The 14,161-nt window shown below is 37.8% G+C and overlaps 1 protein-coding gene across 6 annotated transcripts; it reads right to left on the minus strand.

Annotated features, from left to right (window-relative positions):
* Positions 1-9,118: 9,118 nt before the first annotated feature.
* LOC133818517 (25.3 kDa vesicle transport protein SEC22-1) lies at positions 9,119-13,203 on the minus strand. Of its 6 annotated transcripts, none has more exons than XM_062251434.1 (7): positions 12,809-13,203; positions 11,606-11,690; positions 10,746-10,934; positions 10,069-10,229; positions 9,843-9,989; positions 9,655-9,731; positions 9,119-9,518 (listed from the first exon to the last, which is right to left on the minus strand). In XM_062251434.1, exons 3-7 carry the CDS (start codon positions 10,931-10,933, stop codon positions 9,435-9,437), a joined length of 657 nt encoding a protein of 218 aa, XP_062107418.1. In that variant the 5' UTR covers position 10,934; positions 11,606-11,690; positions 12,809-13,203; the 3' UTR covers positions 9,119-9,434. The 6 variants fall into 6 exon arrangements, with proteins under 6 accessions (XP_062107418.1, XP_062107416.1, XP_062107419.1 ...); XM_062251432.1 differs by having other exon boundaries at positions 10,746-10,968; positions 12,809-13,202; XM_062251435.1 differs by lacking the exon at positions 11,606-11,690.
* Between the last annotated feature and the right edge of the window lie 958 nt (positions 13,204-14,161).

Raw genomic sequence — 14,161 nt, forward strand, 5'->3', positions numbered from 1 at the left:
GAAAAGTTTTCACAAATATAAAAAAAAAAAATATTATTGATAAGTGTTCAATCTTATTATTATATGTTTATATATAAATATTAATATTTATAATGCACAATTTGTTACTAAAATTATAGAAAATTTTAAATGATGAATAATTTTCACTTATAAATTATTTATGATCATTCACTTATAAATTATTTTCAAATTAGTAATAATTCATAATAAGCATTATTGTTAATGATAATTTTAATGCGTTATATATAAAAGTCATTAAATTTGAATATTATACTGATAATTCTATTGTCTAAATTGTAGAAAAGTTAAAGTGTTCCTGAGTTGATTTCAAATACACCATTTTGAATAAGTGAAATTTTAACACGTGCTATGCCTTGCATGCCTCATCACTAAAGTAATTTCCTTGGGACTTTTATATGACATTTTAATGATTTCTCTTAGAACATATGTTATGGACTTTACTTATTTTAAAATACAATTATATGAAATCATTATTTTATTATTTTATTTAATATGATTCTAAATAAAAAAGATATAAAATATAACCTGTTTTTATATGACATTTTAATGATTTCTCGTCTTCTAACATATGTTATGGACTTTACTTATTTTAAAAATACAATTATATGAATTTATTATTTAATTATAAAATATAGAGTAAATGGCAGCTAAAATATCTAATATTTTCAAAATGTTGCACTTTTATACCTATTTTTTTTGCGGTAAATATTCAATATTTTCAAAATGTTATATTTTTATATCCAAACTTTTTTTGAGGTAAATATACCTAATGTTACTAAAATGTTGCATTTTTATACATACTTTTTAAAATTATTTTGAGAAATAATAAGAAAGTGAAGGAAAAATATATGATTTTAGTTATTTTTAAAATTTTAAATTATTTTCACTTTCAAAATAATAAAAAAATTAAGATTAGTAAAATTCATCAAAATAATTAAACTTATATTTTTTTATTTACTTTTTTTTTAAAAAAAACTTATATTTTAAATTGATGAAAATATATAAATTTTTAATTATTTTAAATCATGTTTATTAATGTTTTTTATCCCTAAAAAATACAAGGATGACGTGGCGAATGAGAATGCGGCACGTAACATCACAAATCAGGGAAAAACGAAGAAGTATTGAGAAAACACCGACGAGCAAAAAAGATAGGTCCAAGACCTATAGGGAAGTCGACCAAGCCTATACCCCCTAGGGGTGGTCGGCCTGATCTCTACCCTAAGGGTGGTTGGCCTGATCTCTACCCTAGGGGTGGTCGACCCCAGTATGCCCAAGGATCCCTAGGGGTGGTCGGCCTGACCCCAACCCGTAGGGTGGTCAGCCTGACATGCTCAAGAACCACCTCGGTGGTCGGCCCACCCTATTCTTCATAGGGTGGTCGGCTCAAACCCCCAAGTATACTTCACTGAGAAATACTCACTCTCATTCAAACTGAGATCAAAAGGCCTAGCACTCAGAAGGTCACAGGCCTAGCACCCAGAGGATCAATAGACCTAGCACCCAGAAGGTCACAGGCCTAGCTCCCAAGTTTGGTTCGTCGGGCCTAGCACCTAAGTCTCACATACCAACAGAGACTTAACATCTTCCTAGAGGTTTCTATCGTGCTTTATCTACCACGATCTAGAGAAACAACGAGAAGACCCATGATCTCATAATCATGGGGAGGTGGACACGTATCTCCACCACCTATAATTGTTTACCAAACCACGATCCCAGTATTACTGGTCATGTAACAGCCCCTGGGTACTATAAATAAAGGACCCAGGGCTTCATTTCGAGGGATCTCTTTTTCTAGAATTTTGGGAGAAAAATATTTTTTGACGAGTGAACTCATCAATTCGTACTTGTAATTGTCGAGTAATTCAATACTAAAATCTAAGTGGATTAGGTTATAACTGTTCGTCAGAACAGGGCTAAACCACTATAAAATTCTTGTGTGTTTATTTAAGATAATCATACTCTGTTGTTCATTCTATTTATTTCGTTCAAAATGTGTCGTATACTATACATAAGACCGTTGGCCAATTTCACAGGTCAACATTTTGGTGCTTTCATTGAGAGTACGAAATCAGGAAACACACTTTCATCATTTATACGATGCCTCCAAAATCCAGTCAGACCAAGAAGACGACTTCCAGGGATTTCGACACTCAGGATCCCATCAATCCCATGAACGAACCTCAGGTGGAGGTTGGAGATCAATCTGATACAAAAGATCCACAGGACACTCACCAGGAGGAGATGATGCAATTTTTGGCAAGGCATGAGGCCTTTACTGTAAAAATTTCCCTTTAGAGGGCGACTATGGAACGACAACGACAGGAGATAGATGAGCAAGTCCAAAGAATGATCCAAAGGGAGTAGGAAGCTGACCGGAGACACCAGGAGGCTGCTGTGGCCTTGGAGGCGGCTACTCAATTACCCCGAGCTAACGCTGAAGCTACTGCTCAGGCAGTGAAGGAGGCTCAAGCCAAAGCAGCAGGAATGCGAGACAACAGTAACAGAGAGTCCCAGGGGAGGAGTAGGACCCAAGGACACTCTCAAAACCACTTTCCTAGAGATAGGATGAAGAGGCACAGTCCAAGACTACCTCCTCCATGACTAAGAAGAATAACACTTCATCTCGGAGTAGGAGTATTACCAACCCGAAGGCCCCCTGTAACGCCCTACTTCCTTAGAGCCGTTACTAAGTGAGTTTTTAAGACAAAACAGTGTGCAATGGACTCGCTAACCGAGGTTTTGAAACAAAAGTGTGACTAATTAAAAGTTAAGGCTGTAATCTTTGAAAATGCGTCATTTTCATTAAAACTTCTATTATTAAACATTTGGGATCCCAAAATAAGTTTTGAAAACTAATTACATCTTGAAATAAGGTTACAGTTGAGAAATCATAAAATCATAGATTATTACAGCCATTTTCGAATAAACCCCCAACCAAAGCAGTCGGGCAGACCAAACATGTACACGTCGCTTCACGCTCTCCGTACTCATGGTTGGTTGACTCAGTCATTACCCTTACCTGCAACACAGAGCACCCGTGAGCCGAAGCCCAGCAAGAAAACTCATGCAGAACATAACATATGCAATGTATACAGTTTTATCATAACAGATAATCCACAAATAAATAAGTCAACCATTTAGACTAAGCAAACACATGTATCCACCGGGCCCCGCCCTGATTATAGCATAACACATGAATCCACCGGGCCCCGCCCTGATTATAGCATCCCATGTGCTAGGTGTTACTTTCGGCCCACGGCCGCCCCGGCTTACACCGTACTCGGCCCACGGCCGCCCCGGCTTACGCCGTACTCGGCCCACGGCCGCCCCGGCTTACGCCGTACTCGGCCCTTTCCGCTCATTTCATCATAATCACACATATAGCACATTCGAAATAATCATTCACACACATCATGATTCATTTAAGGTTTAAACATTTGCACATAATACAATCTGGGGCCATGCCCTAACCTCGGGTGTTATAGTTTTCTTACCTTTCCCTTCAATAGCTTAGATCACCTGACTCCTTGAGCACGATCCCACACGAGCCTTAGCGCACACCTAGGCACAAACATAGGTCAAAGTCAACACCGAACCCCAAGTCCGAATACCTAGCCTCGGGACCAATCCCGAGCCCCCGGGAAGTCCCAAATCCCCAAAACAAAGTGGCGGAAACAAGCCCCGAACCCTAGGTCAAAATCCCTCATCAAAAACCCAAAATTCACCTCTGTGAACAGTGCAGCGCTACAACGCTCTAAAGAGGGCGCTGTAGCGCTACAAGCAGAATGCACCCCCCAGAAACAGGGACTAGCGCTACAGCGCCCACTGACTAGCGCTGTAGCGCTAGTTGCAGCCCAGAAAACCCAAAATCGCATTTCTGCGATTTCTTTCACCCAATCTCAAACCAAACTTCCCCAAATCTTTACCAAACTCAAAATCAAGCTTATGAACACTCTCCATTCATCCCAAGCATCCCAAATCCTCAAATCCCAAGATCATTTATCCCAAATCTCAAAATCTACCATGAACAACCCTAAACCAGAAATTCATGCAAACCACAAAGATAAAGTCTTAGAAATCATACCATTGCTGCAAATTTCGACCTTGAATCAACCCTAGGCCTCCTTAGCTTGCTATCCCCCAAAGCTTGCCCAGAAATCCCCTGAGATTCCCATCAATCCAGCTCAAAACACAGCTCAAACCATCAAAACCCTTAAAACCGAAAATCTCTAAAACTTACCTCAAACATTGATGTGTTCTTGCTAATCCTTGCCAAATCTTCAAGTATAACCTTAAGATTCTTGATGCCCAGCCTATCCTAGCTCTCCACCGAGCTTTTCCCCAAGAAAAACGGAGAGGAACGGTGCAAGAACGCACAAACCGTTCCTTGAGAAAACCCCCCCTGTTTTCTCTCTTTTCTTTCTTTCCTTCTTCTTTCTTTTCTTCTTCTTTCAGCATTCCCTCTCTCTATAAAGCCTAAAAAAACCTATCTCCAAAAGCCAAATGACCAAAACGCCCTTCCTATAAATTCTAAATCCTTTTGTTCAAGTAGGGCCATTTTAGTCATTCACCCAATTCCCGCTAATCCTCAAGTGTCTCTAATATTTTCCCGTTGCTTCCCAATACCTGATAAATCACCAAATAATTATCCCCCATCATCAAAATAATCTCAATCTATTTCTCTGAATTCCTGCTCATACCCCCAGGCTCGCCCCGAGCTGGGTATAAATTCCTGTCAACACTTTCCGCTAGCCTGCTCACTGGGATCGCCTCGAGTCACAAAGCACAGGTACATCCACATACCACTGTGGCCTCAACAATCAACACATATCAATACAGTTACGCCCAATCATGGCCAAAATTACAATTATGCCCTTCTAACACGATCCGGGCCTACATGCACACTAACTTACATAGTCATGCATCTCAGATAAACAAATAGTCATATAACATGCTTTAAATCATAACCATGCATTTAAATAATTAAAATCACACATAAATCCCATCATGCCCTCCTGGCACGCTAATCAAGGCCCTTAAGCCTTATTAGCGAATTTGGGTCGTTACACCCCCTCCCAGGGGGATCGACGAAACAACGCAGGAGATGAGGGTCAAACATCTGAGAGGCGTGATGTAACGCCCTACTTCCTTAGACTCGTTACTAAGTGAGTTTAAAAATGTGCTTTCAACTCACTAATCGAGGTTTTAGGTTAAACAGTGTAATTAAGTCATAAACGGAGGAAAACTTTAGAAATAATAATTTCCACAGAAAATCATAAAAGTTTTACACTTGGGATCCCAAAATACAGTTTGGAATATTTACAACATAAAAATAGAACCAAGTCGGCTAAACGACAAAATCTAAGTTCATTTACAAACATCTCCCAAAATCCATTGGCTGTGGCAGCCAGGCTGGCCCAACATGTACACGCTGCCTCACGCCTGCTGTACTCATGGTTGGTTGACCTTCTCTTTACCCTTACCTGCACCACAGAGCATCTGTGAGCCGAAGCCCAGCAAGAAAACCCACAAACAGATAACATACGCAACACATATATCAAGCATATAAACAGGCCACCAATGGGCTAAACACATACGACCTAGCCGTCCCAGGCGTCTACCAAGCCCTGGGTTCGCGGACCATGCCGTGAGGATATCCCAGGTATCCTTTTAGGGACTCGCCTTGGCAACTCGCACTCCATGTGCTCAACGCTGCTCCCGGCCCCTTGTCATTCTCGGCCTTACACTCAACGTGCCCAACACCGTTCCTGGCCCTTCGCCGTTCTCGGTCTACGCCGTTCCCGGCTCTTGCCGATCATTCACATCATAACATACATAGCATAGCAAACAAGTACAGAATTCTAGCATAATTAGTTAAAGGGCTATGCCCCGCAGTTCTAACATATTGGGCTCAGCTCTGCATATCAATTCTATTCAAACACATTGGGCTCAGCCCTGCACACAAGCTCTATGGGAACAAGGTTTTCTTACCTGAGTTCTGAGCACTGATGCCCCAAGCACAGTCCTCTAGCTTGAGCCTCGCCGAAACCCTAGTGAAAACACATTAACAATATCCATCCATCAAGTTCTAATCCAATAAATAACTTTAAGCCATAACCCTAACCTCCGAGAGCCTGAATTCTATCAATCTGGGTGATAAAATCCATCTCGAGCCTTAACCATTGAGTTCCCAAGCCTAAACACCCCTAAAAGCACAATCTGGCACTAAGAGCCGCGACCCCACCCACAGGCATCGCGGCTAGCCTCAAAATAGAGGCTAGCACCACACTGACCCCCACACGGGCCGCGGCGCGCCCCTCCTAGGGTCGCGGCCCTCACCTCCAAACCCAGAATCTTCATCTTTCTCCTGCATTTTCCTCAAACCAGCTCATCCTATAATCAAGCTAACAGTTTCATATATTCAACACCAATATTATAGCCCTGTTATAACATCATAACCCACCAAAATCTACTCCAAAACTCAACTAAAACCCCCAAGAACAAATTAGATTCTACCCACATGCATAGCTTAGAAACACAACTGAAATTCAAGCATAACTCCCATGGTAAAGCTTACCTTTTGCTGAATTAAACCTCTGAAGTTGAACCTTAATCCTCAAGCTCCTAGCTCCTTAACTTCACAGCCCAAAGTCCTCAATTTCCTGACTAGTTCCTCCAAAGTTCTCCTTTGATATGTCTTAGAGAAGAGAGGTGAGATAGAGAGAGCAATAGGAAGTTATCCTTAGCTGAGAAGGAGAGTATAAGTCGGTTTTCTTAAGTTTCTAAACAATTCTCCCTTTTTGTTTTATTCCCTTAAGTCTATGTGGTTACCTCAAGGCTCGGGGTACTAAAACGTCCCCGAGGGGAAAATGGTAAATTTCCCCAATATTCCCGCCTAGTCATTATATCCTCAAATATATCTCCAAATATTTATTTTCATGTCCCGATAATCCCGTAACACACCTAGTACCCAAATTACCCCTCGACTCACCCCGAGTCCGAATCTCAACCCTGTTGTGACTTTCCGACTAACCGCTCTCCAGGACTGTCTCGGATTGTGCTGCACAGACATATCACATATATATAACATTTATCACACTTATGCCCCTAATATCCAGACGGGGCCCACATGCACATTTAACTCAATTAAACATGCATCATTATCATATATTCACATAAATCCATATATTAGTATATTAAATCATTTATTGCCCTCCAGGCACACTAATCAAGGCTCTAAGCCCGATTAGCAAATTCGGATTGTTACAACTATCCCCTCCTTACAGAAATTTCGTCCACGAAATAACCTGAACAACTCGGGGTACCGCTCCCTCATCTCTGACTCAAGTTCCCACGTCGCCCCCTCAACCTTGTTGTTTCTCCACAACACTTTCACCAAGGCGATGGTCTTGTTACTCAAGACTTTATCTTTTCGATTAAGAATCTGAACCGACTTCTCCTCCTAGGGGTGGTCGGCCTGACCTCTACCCCAGGGGTGGTCGGCCCCAGTGTGTCCAAGAGAGTGGTCGGGCTGACCCCTACCCCAGGGGTGGTCGGCCCAGTATGCCCAAGGATCCCTAGGGGTGGTCGGGCTGACCCCAACCCCTAGGGTGGTCAGCCTGACATGCTTAAGAACTACCTGGGTGGTCGGCCCACCCTATTCTTCATATGGGGGTCGGCTCAAACCCCCAAGTACACTTCACTGAGAAATACTCACTCTCGTTTAAACTGAGATCAACAGGCCTAGCACCCACATGATCAACAGGCCTAGCACCCACATGATCAATAGGTTCAGCACCTGAAAGGTCACAGGCCTAGCACACAAGCTCGGGTCGTCCGCCCTAGCACCCAAGCTCGGGTCGTCCGCCCTAGCACCTAAGTCTCACATACCAACAGAGACTTAACATCTTCCCAAAGGTTTCTATCGTGTTTTATCCACCACGATCTAGAGAAACAATGAAAAGACCCGCGAATCATGGGGAGGTGGACATATATCTCCACCATCTATAATTGTGTACCAAACCACGATCCCAGTATTACTAGTCATGTAACAACCCTTGGGTATTGTAAATAAAGGACCAAGGGCTTCATTTCGAGGGATCTCTTTTTCTTGAATTTTGGGAGAACAATCTTTCAGACGGGTGAACTCCTTAGTTCGTACTTATAATTGTCGAGTAATTCAATACTAAAAGCTAAGTGGATTAGGTTATTACTGTTCATCATAACAGGGCTGAACCACTATAAAATTCGTGTGTGTTTATTTAAGATAATCGTACTATGTTGTTCATTCTATTTATTTCGTTCAAAATGTATCGTATACTGTACATACGACTGTTGGCTAATTTCACAAGGCAACAATGTTAATAAAATGTTTATTAATGTTTAATTTAAAATAGTTATTTTGAGAAAGAATATGAAAGATAAAATAATTTAAAATTTAAAAAATAATTAAAATCTTATATTTTTCCTTCGCTTTCTTGTTATTTATCAAAATAATAAAAAATAGGTATACCGAAAAAAAAAAATCTAAAATAATTAGGCATTGCAAAAAAGTTATAAGACATTGTTATTTTTCGATGTTTGCTCAACACAGAACAAATAAAAATAATTAATACATCAAATCATTAAAAAAAGTATAAGCGAGTTTCTTTCTCTTACAATATGGGCATAGCTCGTATTTTTTCAGAAAAAATTCAAAATCACAATCATTGTAATATTTTTTAAAGTTCTCATTACAATAAATAATTTGGACACTATTTGATGGAAACTAGTTTAATTAAAAGAACATAAAATATGCATCCAAAATATATACTTAAACATTACACATAGTGATGTAACAATTTAATCTAACTAATAATATTTATTAAAATTGAAACTATTTAAAATATTTATTAAAATTGAAACTATTTAAAAAAAACAGTAACACATCTGTATAATATTTAAGTGTATATTTTGAATAGACATGTCATTACTCTAATTAAAGAATCCTTATTTTATTTATCAATTTGAGGTTACTTTATTTTGTCATTGAAGCGGTTGCAGATTATATGCAACGCCGTGGTTCTTATAAATTGAAACATTCTTGTTCTCAGACTATTCCTCAAATGCCGTTCTATTAAAATTGAAACTGAATGAATGACAGATACAATGTACCAAAAATGAAAATTCTATTCACTTACAATACTGTAATTTACTAGTTAATCTGATAACAAGGGTCTCCTCTCCGCACTCAGTTACAAGTTCACAACCTCAACCATCAATTAAGATGAACTTGTAACAACACGTAATCATTCATGAGCCTGTGGCACCAAATCTAAATTCCCAATCATAACGTTTGGACAACGCAAAAGTTAGTCCGCTATATATAGCCCAGTGAAAACATCATACTCCAAAATAATAACTCAACCTGATCACCAGAGCTTGTTTTTAACCCAGAAGAGGAGGAACACAACACCAAGAACAATGGCAACTGGAGCCCACTTTCGAATTAACGCCTACAATAGTTGAACAGAAAGGGATTGGGCGGGGAAAAAGAATACATTGTCGAAAACAATTCCAAATGCATCTGATACAGTGCTACGCAACTAAACTAAGCTCAGTGCGTATTATTAACGAAGCTATAAAACTGACCTGACGATTTAGATCCCTTGCCTTATCAGCATATATGCGTGATTCTGATGTTAGACGACTGGACATCTGACTGACCTCTGCCAAATTAAAATTTGAGAGGGACTCTCATTCATATTGTATATAAAGAATATAACTGAGGGTAAGGAAAAGTTGCATCTCATAGACAGAGATATGGGCAATTATCTTACGGTCTAACTTTTCACCAACGCCAAGGACTTCCTGCACATTTCGAGTCATTATTTGGTGGACTTCATAGAGCTCATCATTCAACTTTGAAATATTCCGCTGAGTTTGAGTGTCCTGGTACAATTTCTTTGTTTTCTGTATGAATGTATCTATAAACACAAAAGAATGGCAAATCAGACTAAATTAAACCACCAAGTTCAAAATAAAAAGGGATTAATAATAACACACCGAACTTAATGAAGGCATAAGGTCTGGCAGCAGTTTCAATTTGTGCCCCATTAACACGCTCAAATTCATTCTTGAGGTCTTCAAGGTATTGAAAAGCAAGTTTCTTTGGGTAGGCACGGTCACACATTGTCAAGTAACAGACACGCCCTTCTATTATATAGCTAAGAAACTAGGTCAAGGTTACATACAAGTTAGAGTTGACTGCAGTCAAAATAGGAATTCATACAAGTTATAGAAATAGTATAAGTTACAAGTAGAAACCACATAGAAAACTTTCAAAATGAAATTATCTGTCATTAAGCATAGCTGAAATAAATCTTTACTGATGCAGATAAGTCTGTTAAACTTGTTCTCCAAACATTAACAGTTCTAGAGTAAAGAATCTAAACTATAATGATTAAATGTGAATGTAAGAAATGCCATTATTGATTCAAGAAAGAAATCTACGACAACCAACACCCAAAGCATGCTTACGATCATTAGACCAACCAACTACATCAACTTCAACTACACAAACCCATCATATCATGTCATCGGCCTAACACTATTTGAGTGTCTTAATTGAAAATTCTGTATGATAATAAATAAATTCGCAGAAACTTCAATGTAACAAATAATTAATGAAATAATGAACAAGCAAATAGAGGGGACAACAGAGACACAACACACAAGGATACTGGAAGATGTAAGGCCCAGTTTCAACTGACATCCTTGACGGCTCATTTTGGCCTCTTGAGAGGTTCTTAAACAAAGCTTTGACTTGCTGTTTGTAAAATTCAACATCTCTAATATCACGGCCATCATCGAGTCCCTCTGCCAGTGGAAGACCGTCAGTGACCCGAGCAATCATTGTTAGCTTCACCATCCTGAGAACCCAAATTCCCAGATATCAAACTTTAACTGCGCAATATATCAACAGTCAGTTACAGAAGCTCAAATTTATATGGCAATACTTATAGATTCAAGAGAGAAGAGAAGGAAGAAACAAGAGAAAAAATCTAGAAAAAGAAGAAGAAAAAAACACAGAACTTTTAGAGCGAAATAATAGTTTAGAGAGTGAAAAATCTGTAATTTCATTAACAAGCCAGTAAAGGTAACGGACATATAAATACCTATTGATGGATGGGAACCTAATGAATCCTCCTAGAACACGAAAGCTAGGAATTTAAAACAATTAAAATACTTAATTCTAATTACTCACGACTTAGATAAAGTTTAATAAATAAATAATATGATAATAAATCCTATATTTAGCCTGAAATTGAAGTAAATTATATTCATGAGGTCCATGAAATCCCACTCGCACACATTATTAGATAATTAGTTGTCAACTTCAATCGACAACAGCCTATTTTGGTCAACCTATTAACTTTAAAAATTGAACAAGCATATGACAAATAAGATAACTGTGATTTAACGATCTCCATCTGATAATTTTATTAAACTAATGAAACACCAGTGTCATACACCAAATGAGATGAAGAGTTATGACTAAATACAAATTAGTAACCCAAAAATCCCTTCAAAAAAATCAAACCAGAGTCAAACGTAGAAGACCAAAAAACCAATTACTCAGGCCTCAGATTACAAAAATTGGTGAGCAACCACAATGTGTCAGCGACCTAAGAAAATCACAAAATGAATTTCAGAGAATAGGGAAAGTTAACAGAGCAAGCAAAATAAGTAAATTACAGAAAACAATTTCTAAGAAAGCAGTTCACTGAGCAAACGAAATAAGCTTACCACAGAAAACACTTTCCAAGAAAATAAAACAGGGAGTTTAAAATATAATATTACATAAAACACAAAAACAACTCCAATGACACAAAAACCAATATCAAACCCACATACAGTGTATATCTATAAACATATTAGCTTCATGGTATAATAATTGAAAGCAAATCAACACTGACTAGAAGACTCCCTAACTTTCATCATGTAAAACCCAAAGAAAACATAACCCCATCATTTAACTAAGCCTTAATGCCATACTCTGAAGTTATACAAAAGATTCCTACTTAAACAGTTTAAGATTAATAATCATATTAAACTAAAAAATTACACCTAGAACTAAACAGAATCTAGTTGCGGTCACATATTTGTTTTATATGACTAGTTTCACTCAAATAATAATTATGACATAATGCCGAAGAAATTAAACCACGTAGTTATCACTATCTAGAACCGAAAATCTTTGCAACCTATCTCGACTCAAATCAACTATACGAATTTGTTTTCATCACATTAAACCCATTACCATATAACAATTTATAAAATAACATAATCTAACATTTAGAACACAATCACCAAAGCTTCTTCCTTCATTTTCTCTATCCCAACCTCCCATACTTCTTTCTTATACATGCGTAGAACAGGCTCATACAAAAGAGAGACGAAGAGAGAGACGAAGAGAGAGAGGCTCATGGGCTTACTTGTGTACGGACTCCGTGAACCTCTCCTCCTCGAGGAACTGGAGTATAGGAAAGACCAATTCTTTGTTCAAAGATGTCATTTTCGAAAGACCTTGAAACCCCCAAAAAGGAATGACGACCCAACTTGGAGACCAAAGGCCTCAGAATTACCAACATTTTAAATTACAACCCCAGAAAATTAAAATACGAAAAAACGAACATCAAACATAAATTCAAAAAATTAAATAGTTAGGTTTACATCATGTAACTTAGGATTTGGGGATTCTATCATCAAACCAACAATTAGATTTAGGGTTTCGTCATGATACCTGAATGAAATTAATGCTCCAACCCAGGGAACCAAACTGAGTAACAGGAGAGCAAAAGGAAGATGACAGACGCTCAAATTAGACAGATCGGAAAAATGAAAAACTCATACAGTATCTATGGAGTCAGAGACTGGGAGAGCGATATAACTCGAAAAAACTCAAATGGAGTGAGAGAGATCGAGAAACCAGAGGATTGGAGTGGGGGAGAGAGATCGGAAACCATTTTATGGCTTGTTTAATAAACTCGGAATGGGAATAAATGAAAGGGAAAATGAATGCTAATAAAATATGGATGGATCATAATCAGTATTATACGAGTAATCGGTGAAAATGTAATTTTTTTTTAGTTATATTACAATCCGGTTTCTTTTTAATAATATTTTACAAAATGGTGAAGTCTAAAGTTTGGATTAGCTATTTGAAAATTTTGAGAAGCTCTCCGAACAATTTCGACATATTGGAAGTCATTTTGTAAAAGAAATTATGAAAACTAGACCTAGTACAAAATAATTTAAACAAATAGATAATTTTGGCAAAGGACTTTTTGTTCTATCCCTTAAAAATATTTATGGCTATTTTTTTTTTTGGCAATGAAAAACATCATTGGATCACTGAGAAACATCCTACAAAATATAACATTAAAAAACAAACCACAATTAGTAATAACATTAAATAAATACTAGAAATTAAAAGAGATAATAGAAAAACGAAGTAGAATCTAGCAAATAAATATAAAACTATAAAATATATGTACAAATATATGAATTTTAGGAAAGTCAGCAAGTTAAATTATATTTGTTAGAGAATATAATATTAAGTGGAATAAATAGAAATCAAGATACAACTCTAAGCAGTAAATACAATAGACAGTGTGTTTACTAAAATAGATGTTACAAACTTGTTGACGCGGTTCTTCGCCAACAGGTAATTAAGAAAAGAAAGAGAAATGGATTAGTGCTTATGTTGAACCGAAATAGATGAATGATCTTGGAAATGGAATGGTGACACAAAATACGTTTTTAGGTGGTTCAAAGGTTAAAATCACTCTACTCCACCAGTCAGTATTATTGCTATATACTGGGTATTCTTTTACAGGGTATTTCTTACAATACAGAATCCAACCCCTTATAACTCCCAAGGTCTCCATATTTATAGGAGAAGGCACCTGAGAGTTGGTAAGAAGGTCATCCCGTGACCTTCTTACCTATCATGTCAACTCTGGGACATTCATGATTAATTCCTAAACCTGACACATAAGTGTGGTCAAATCAATAGGTAAGGGGATAATGGGCCGCACGGCCCAACCCAGTCGTGGGTGTCTGAATACGCACGTTCCTGCTACGTGTCCGAGAA

The sequence above is a fragment of the Humulus lupulus genome, chromosome 2, assembly GCF_963169125.1.
Source record: "Humulus lupulus chromosome 2, drHumLupu1.1, whole genome shotgun sequence".
In the NCBI taxonomy this organism is placed as follows: Eukaryota; Viridiplantae; Streptophyta; class Magnoliopsida; order Rosales; family Cannabaceae; genus Humulus; species Humulus lupulus.

Coding starts and splice junctions, on each gene's coding strand:
- LOC133818517 (XM_062251430.1), bottom strand. CDS start 12,580: ATGACATCTTTGAACAAAGAATTGGTCTTTCCTATACTCCAGTTCCTC. Junction 10,230..10,745: donor ACTGGGCCTTACATCTTCCA/GTATCCTTGTGT, acceptor CTAGTTTCTTAG/CTATATAATAGAAGGGCGTG. Junction 9,732..9,842: donor CGTTGGTGAAAAGTTAGACC/GTAAGATAATTG, acceptor TTAATTTGGCAG/AGGTCAGTCAGATGTCCAGT.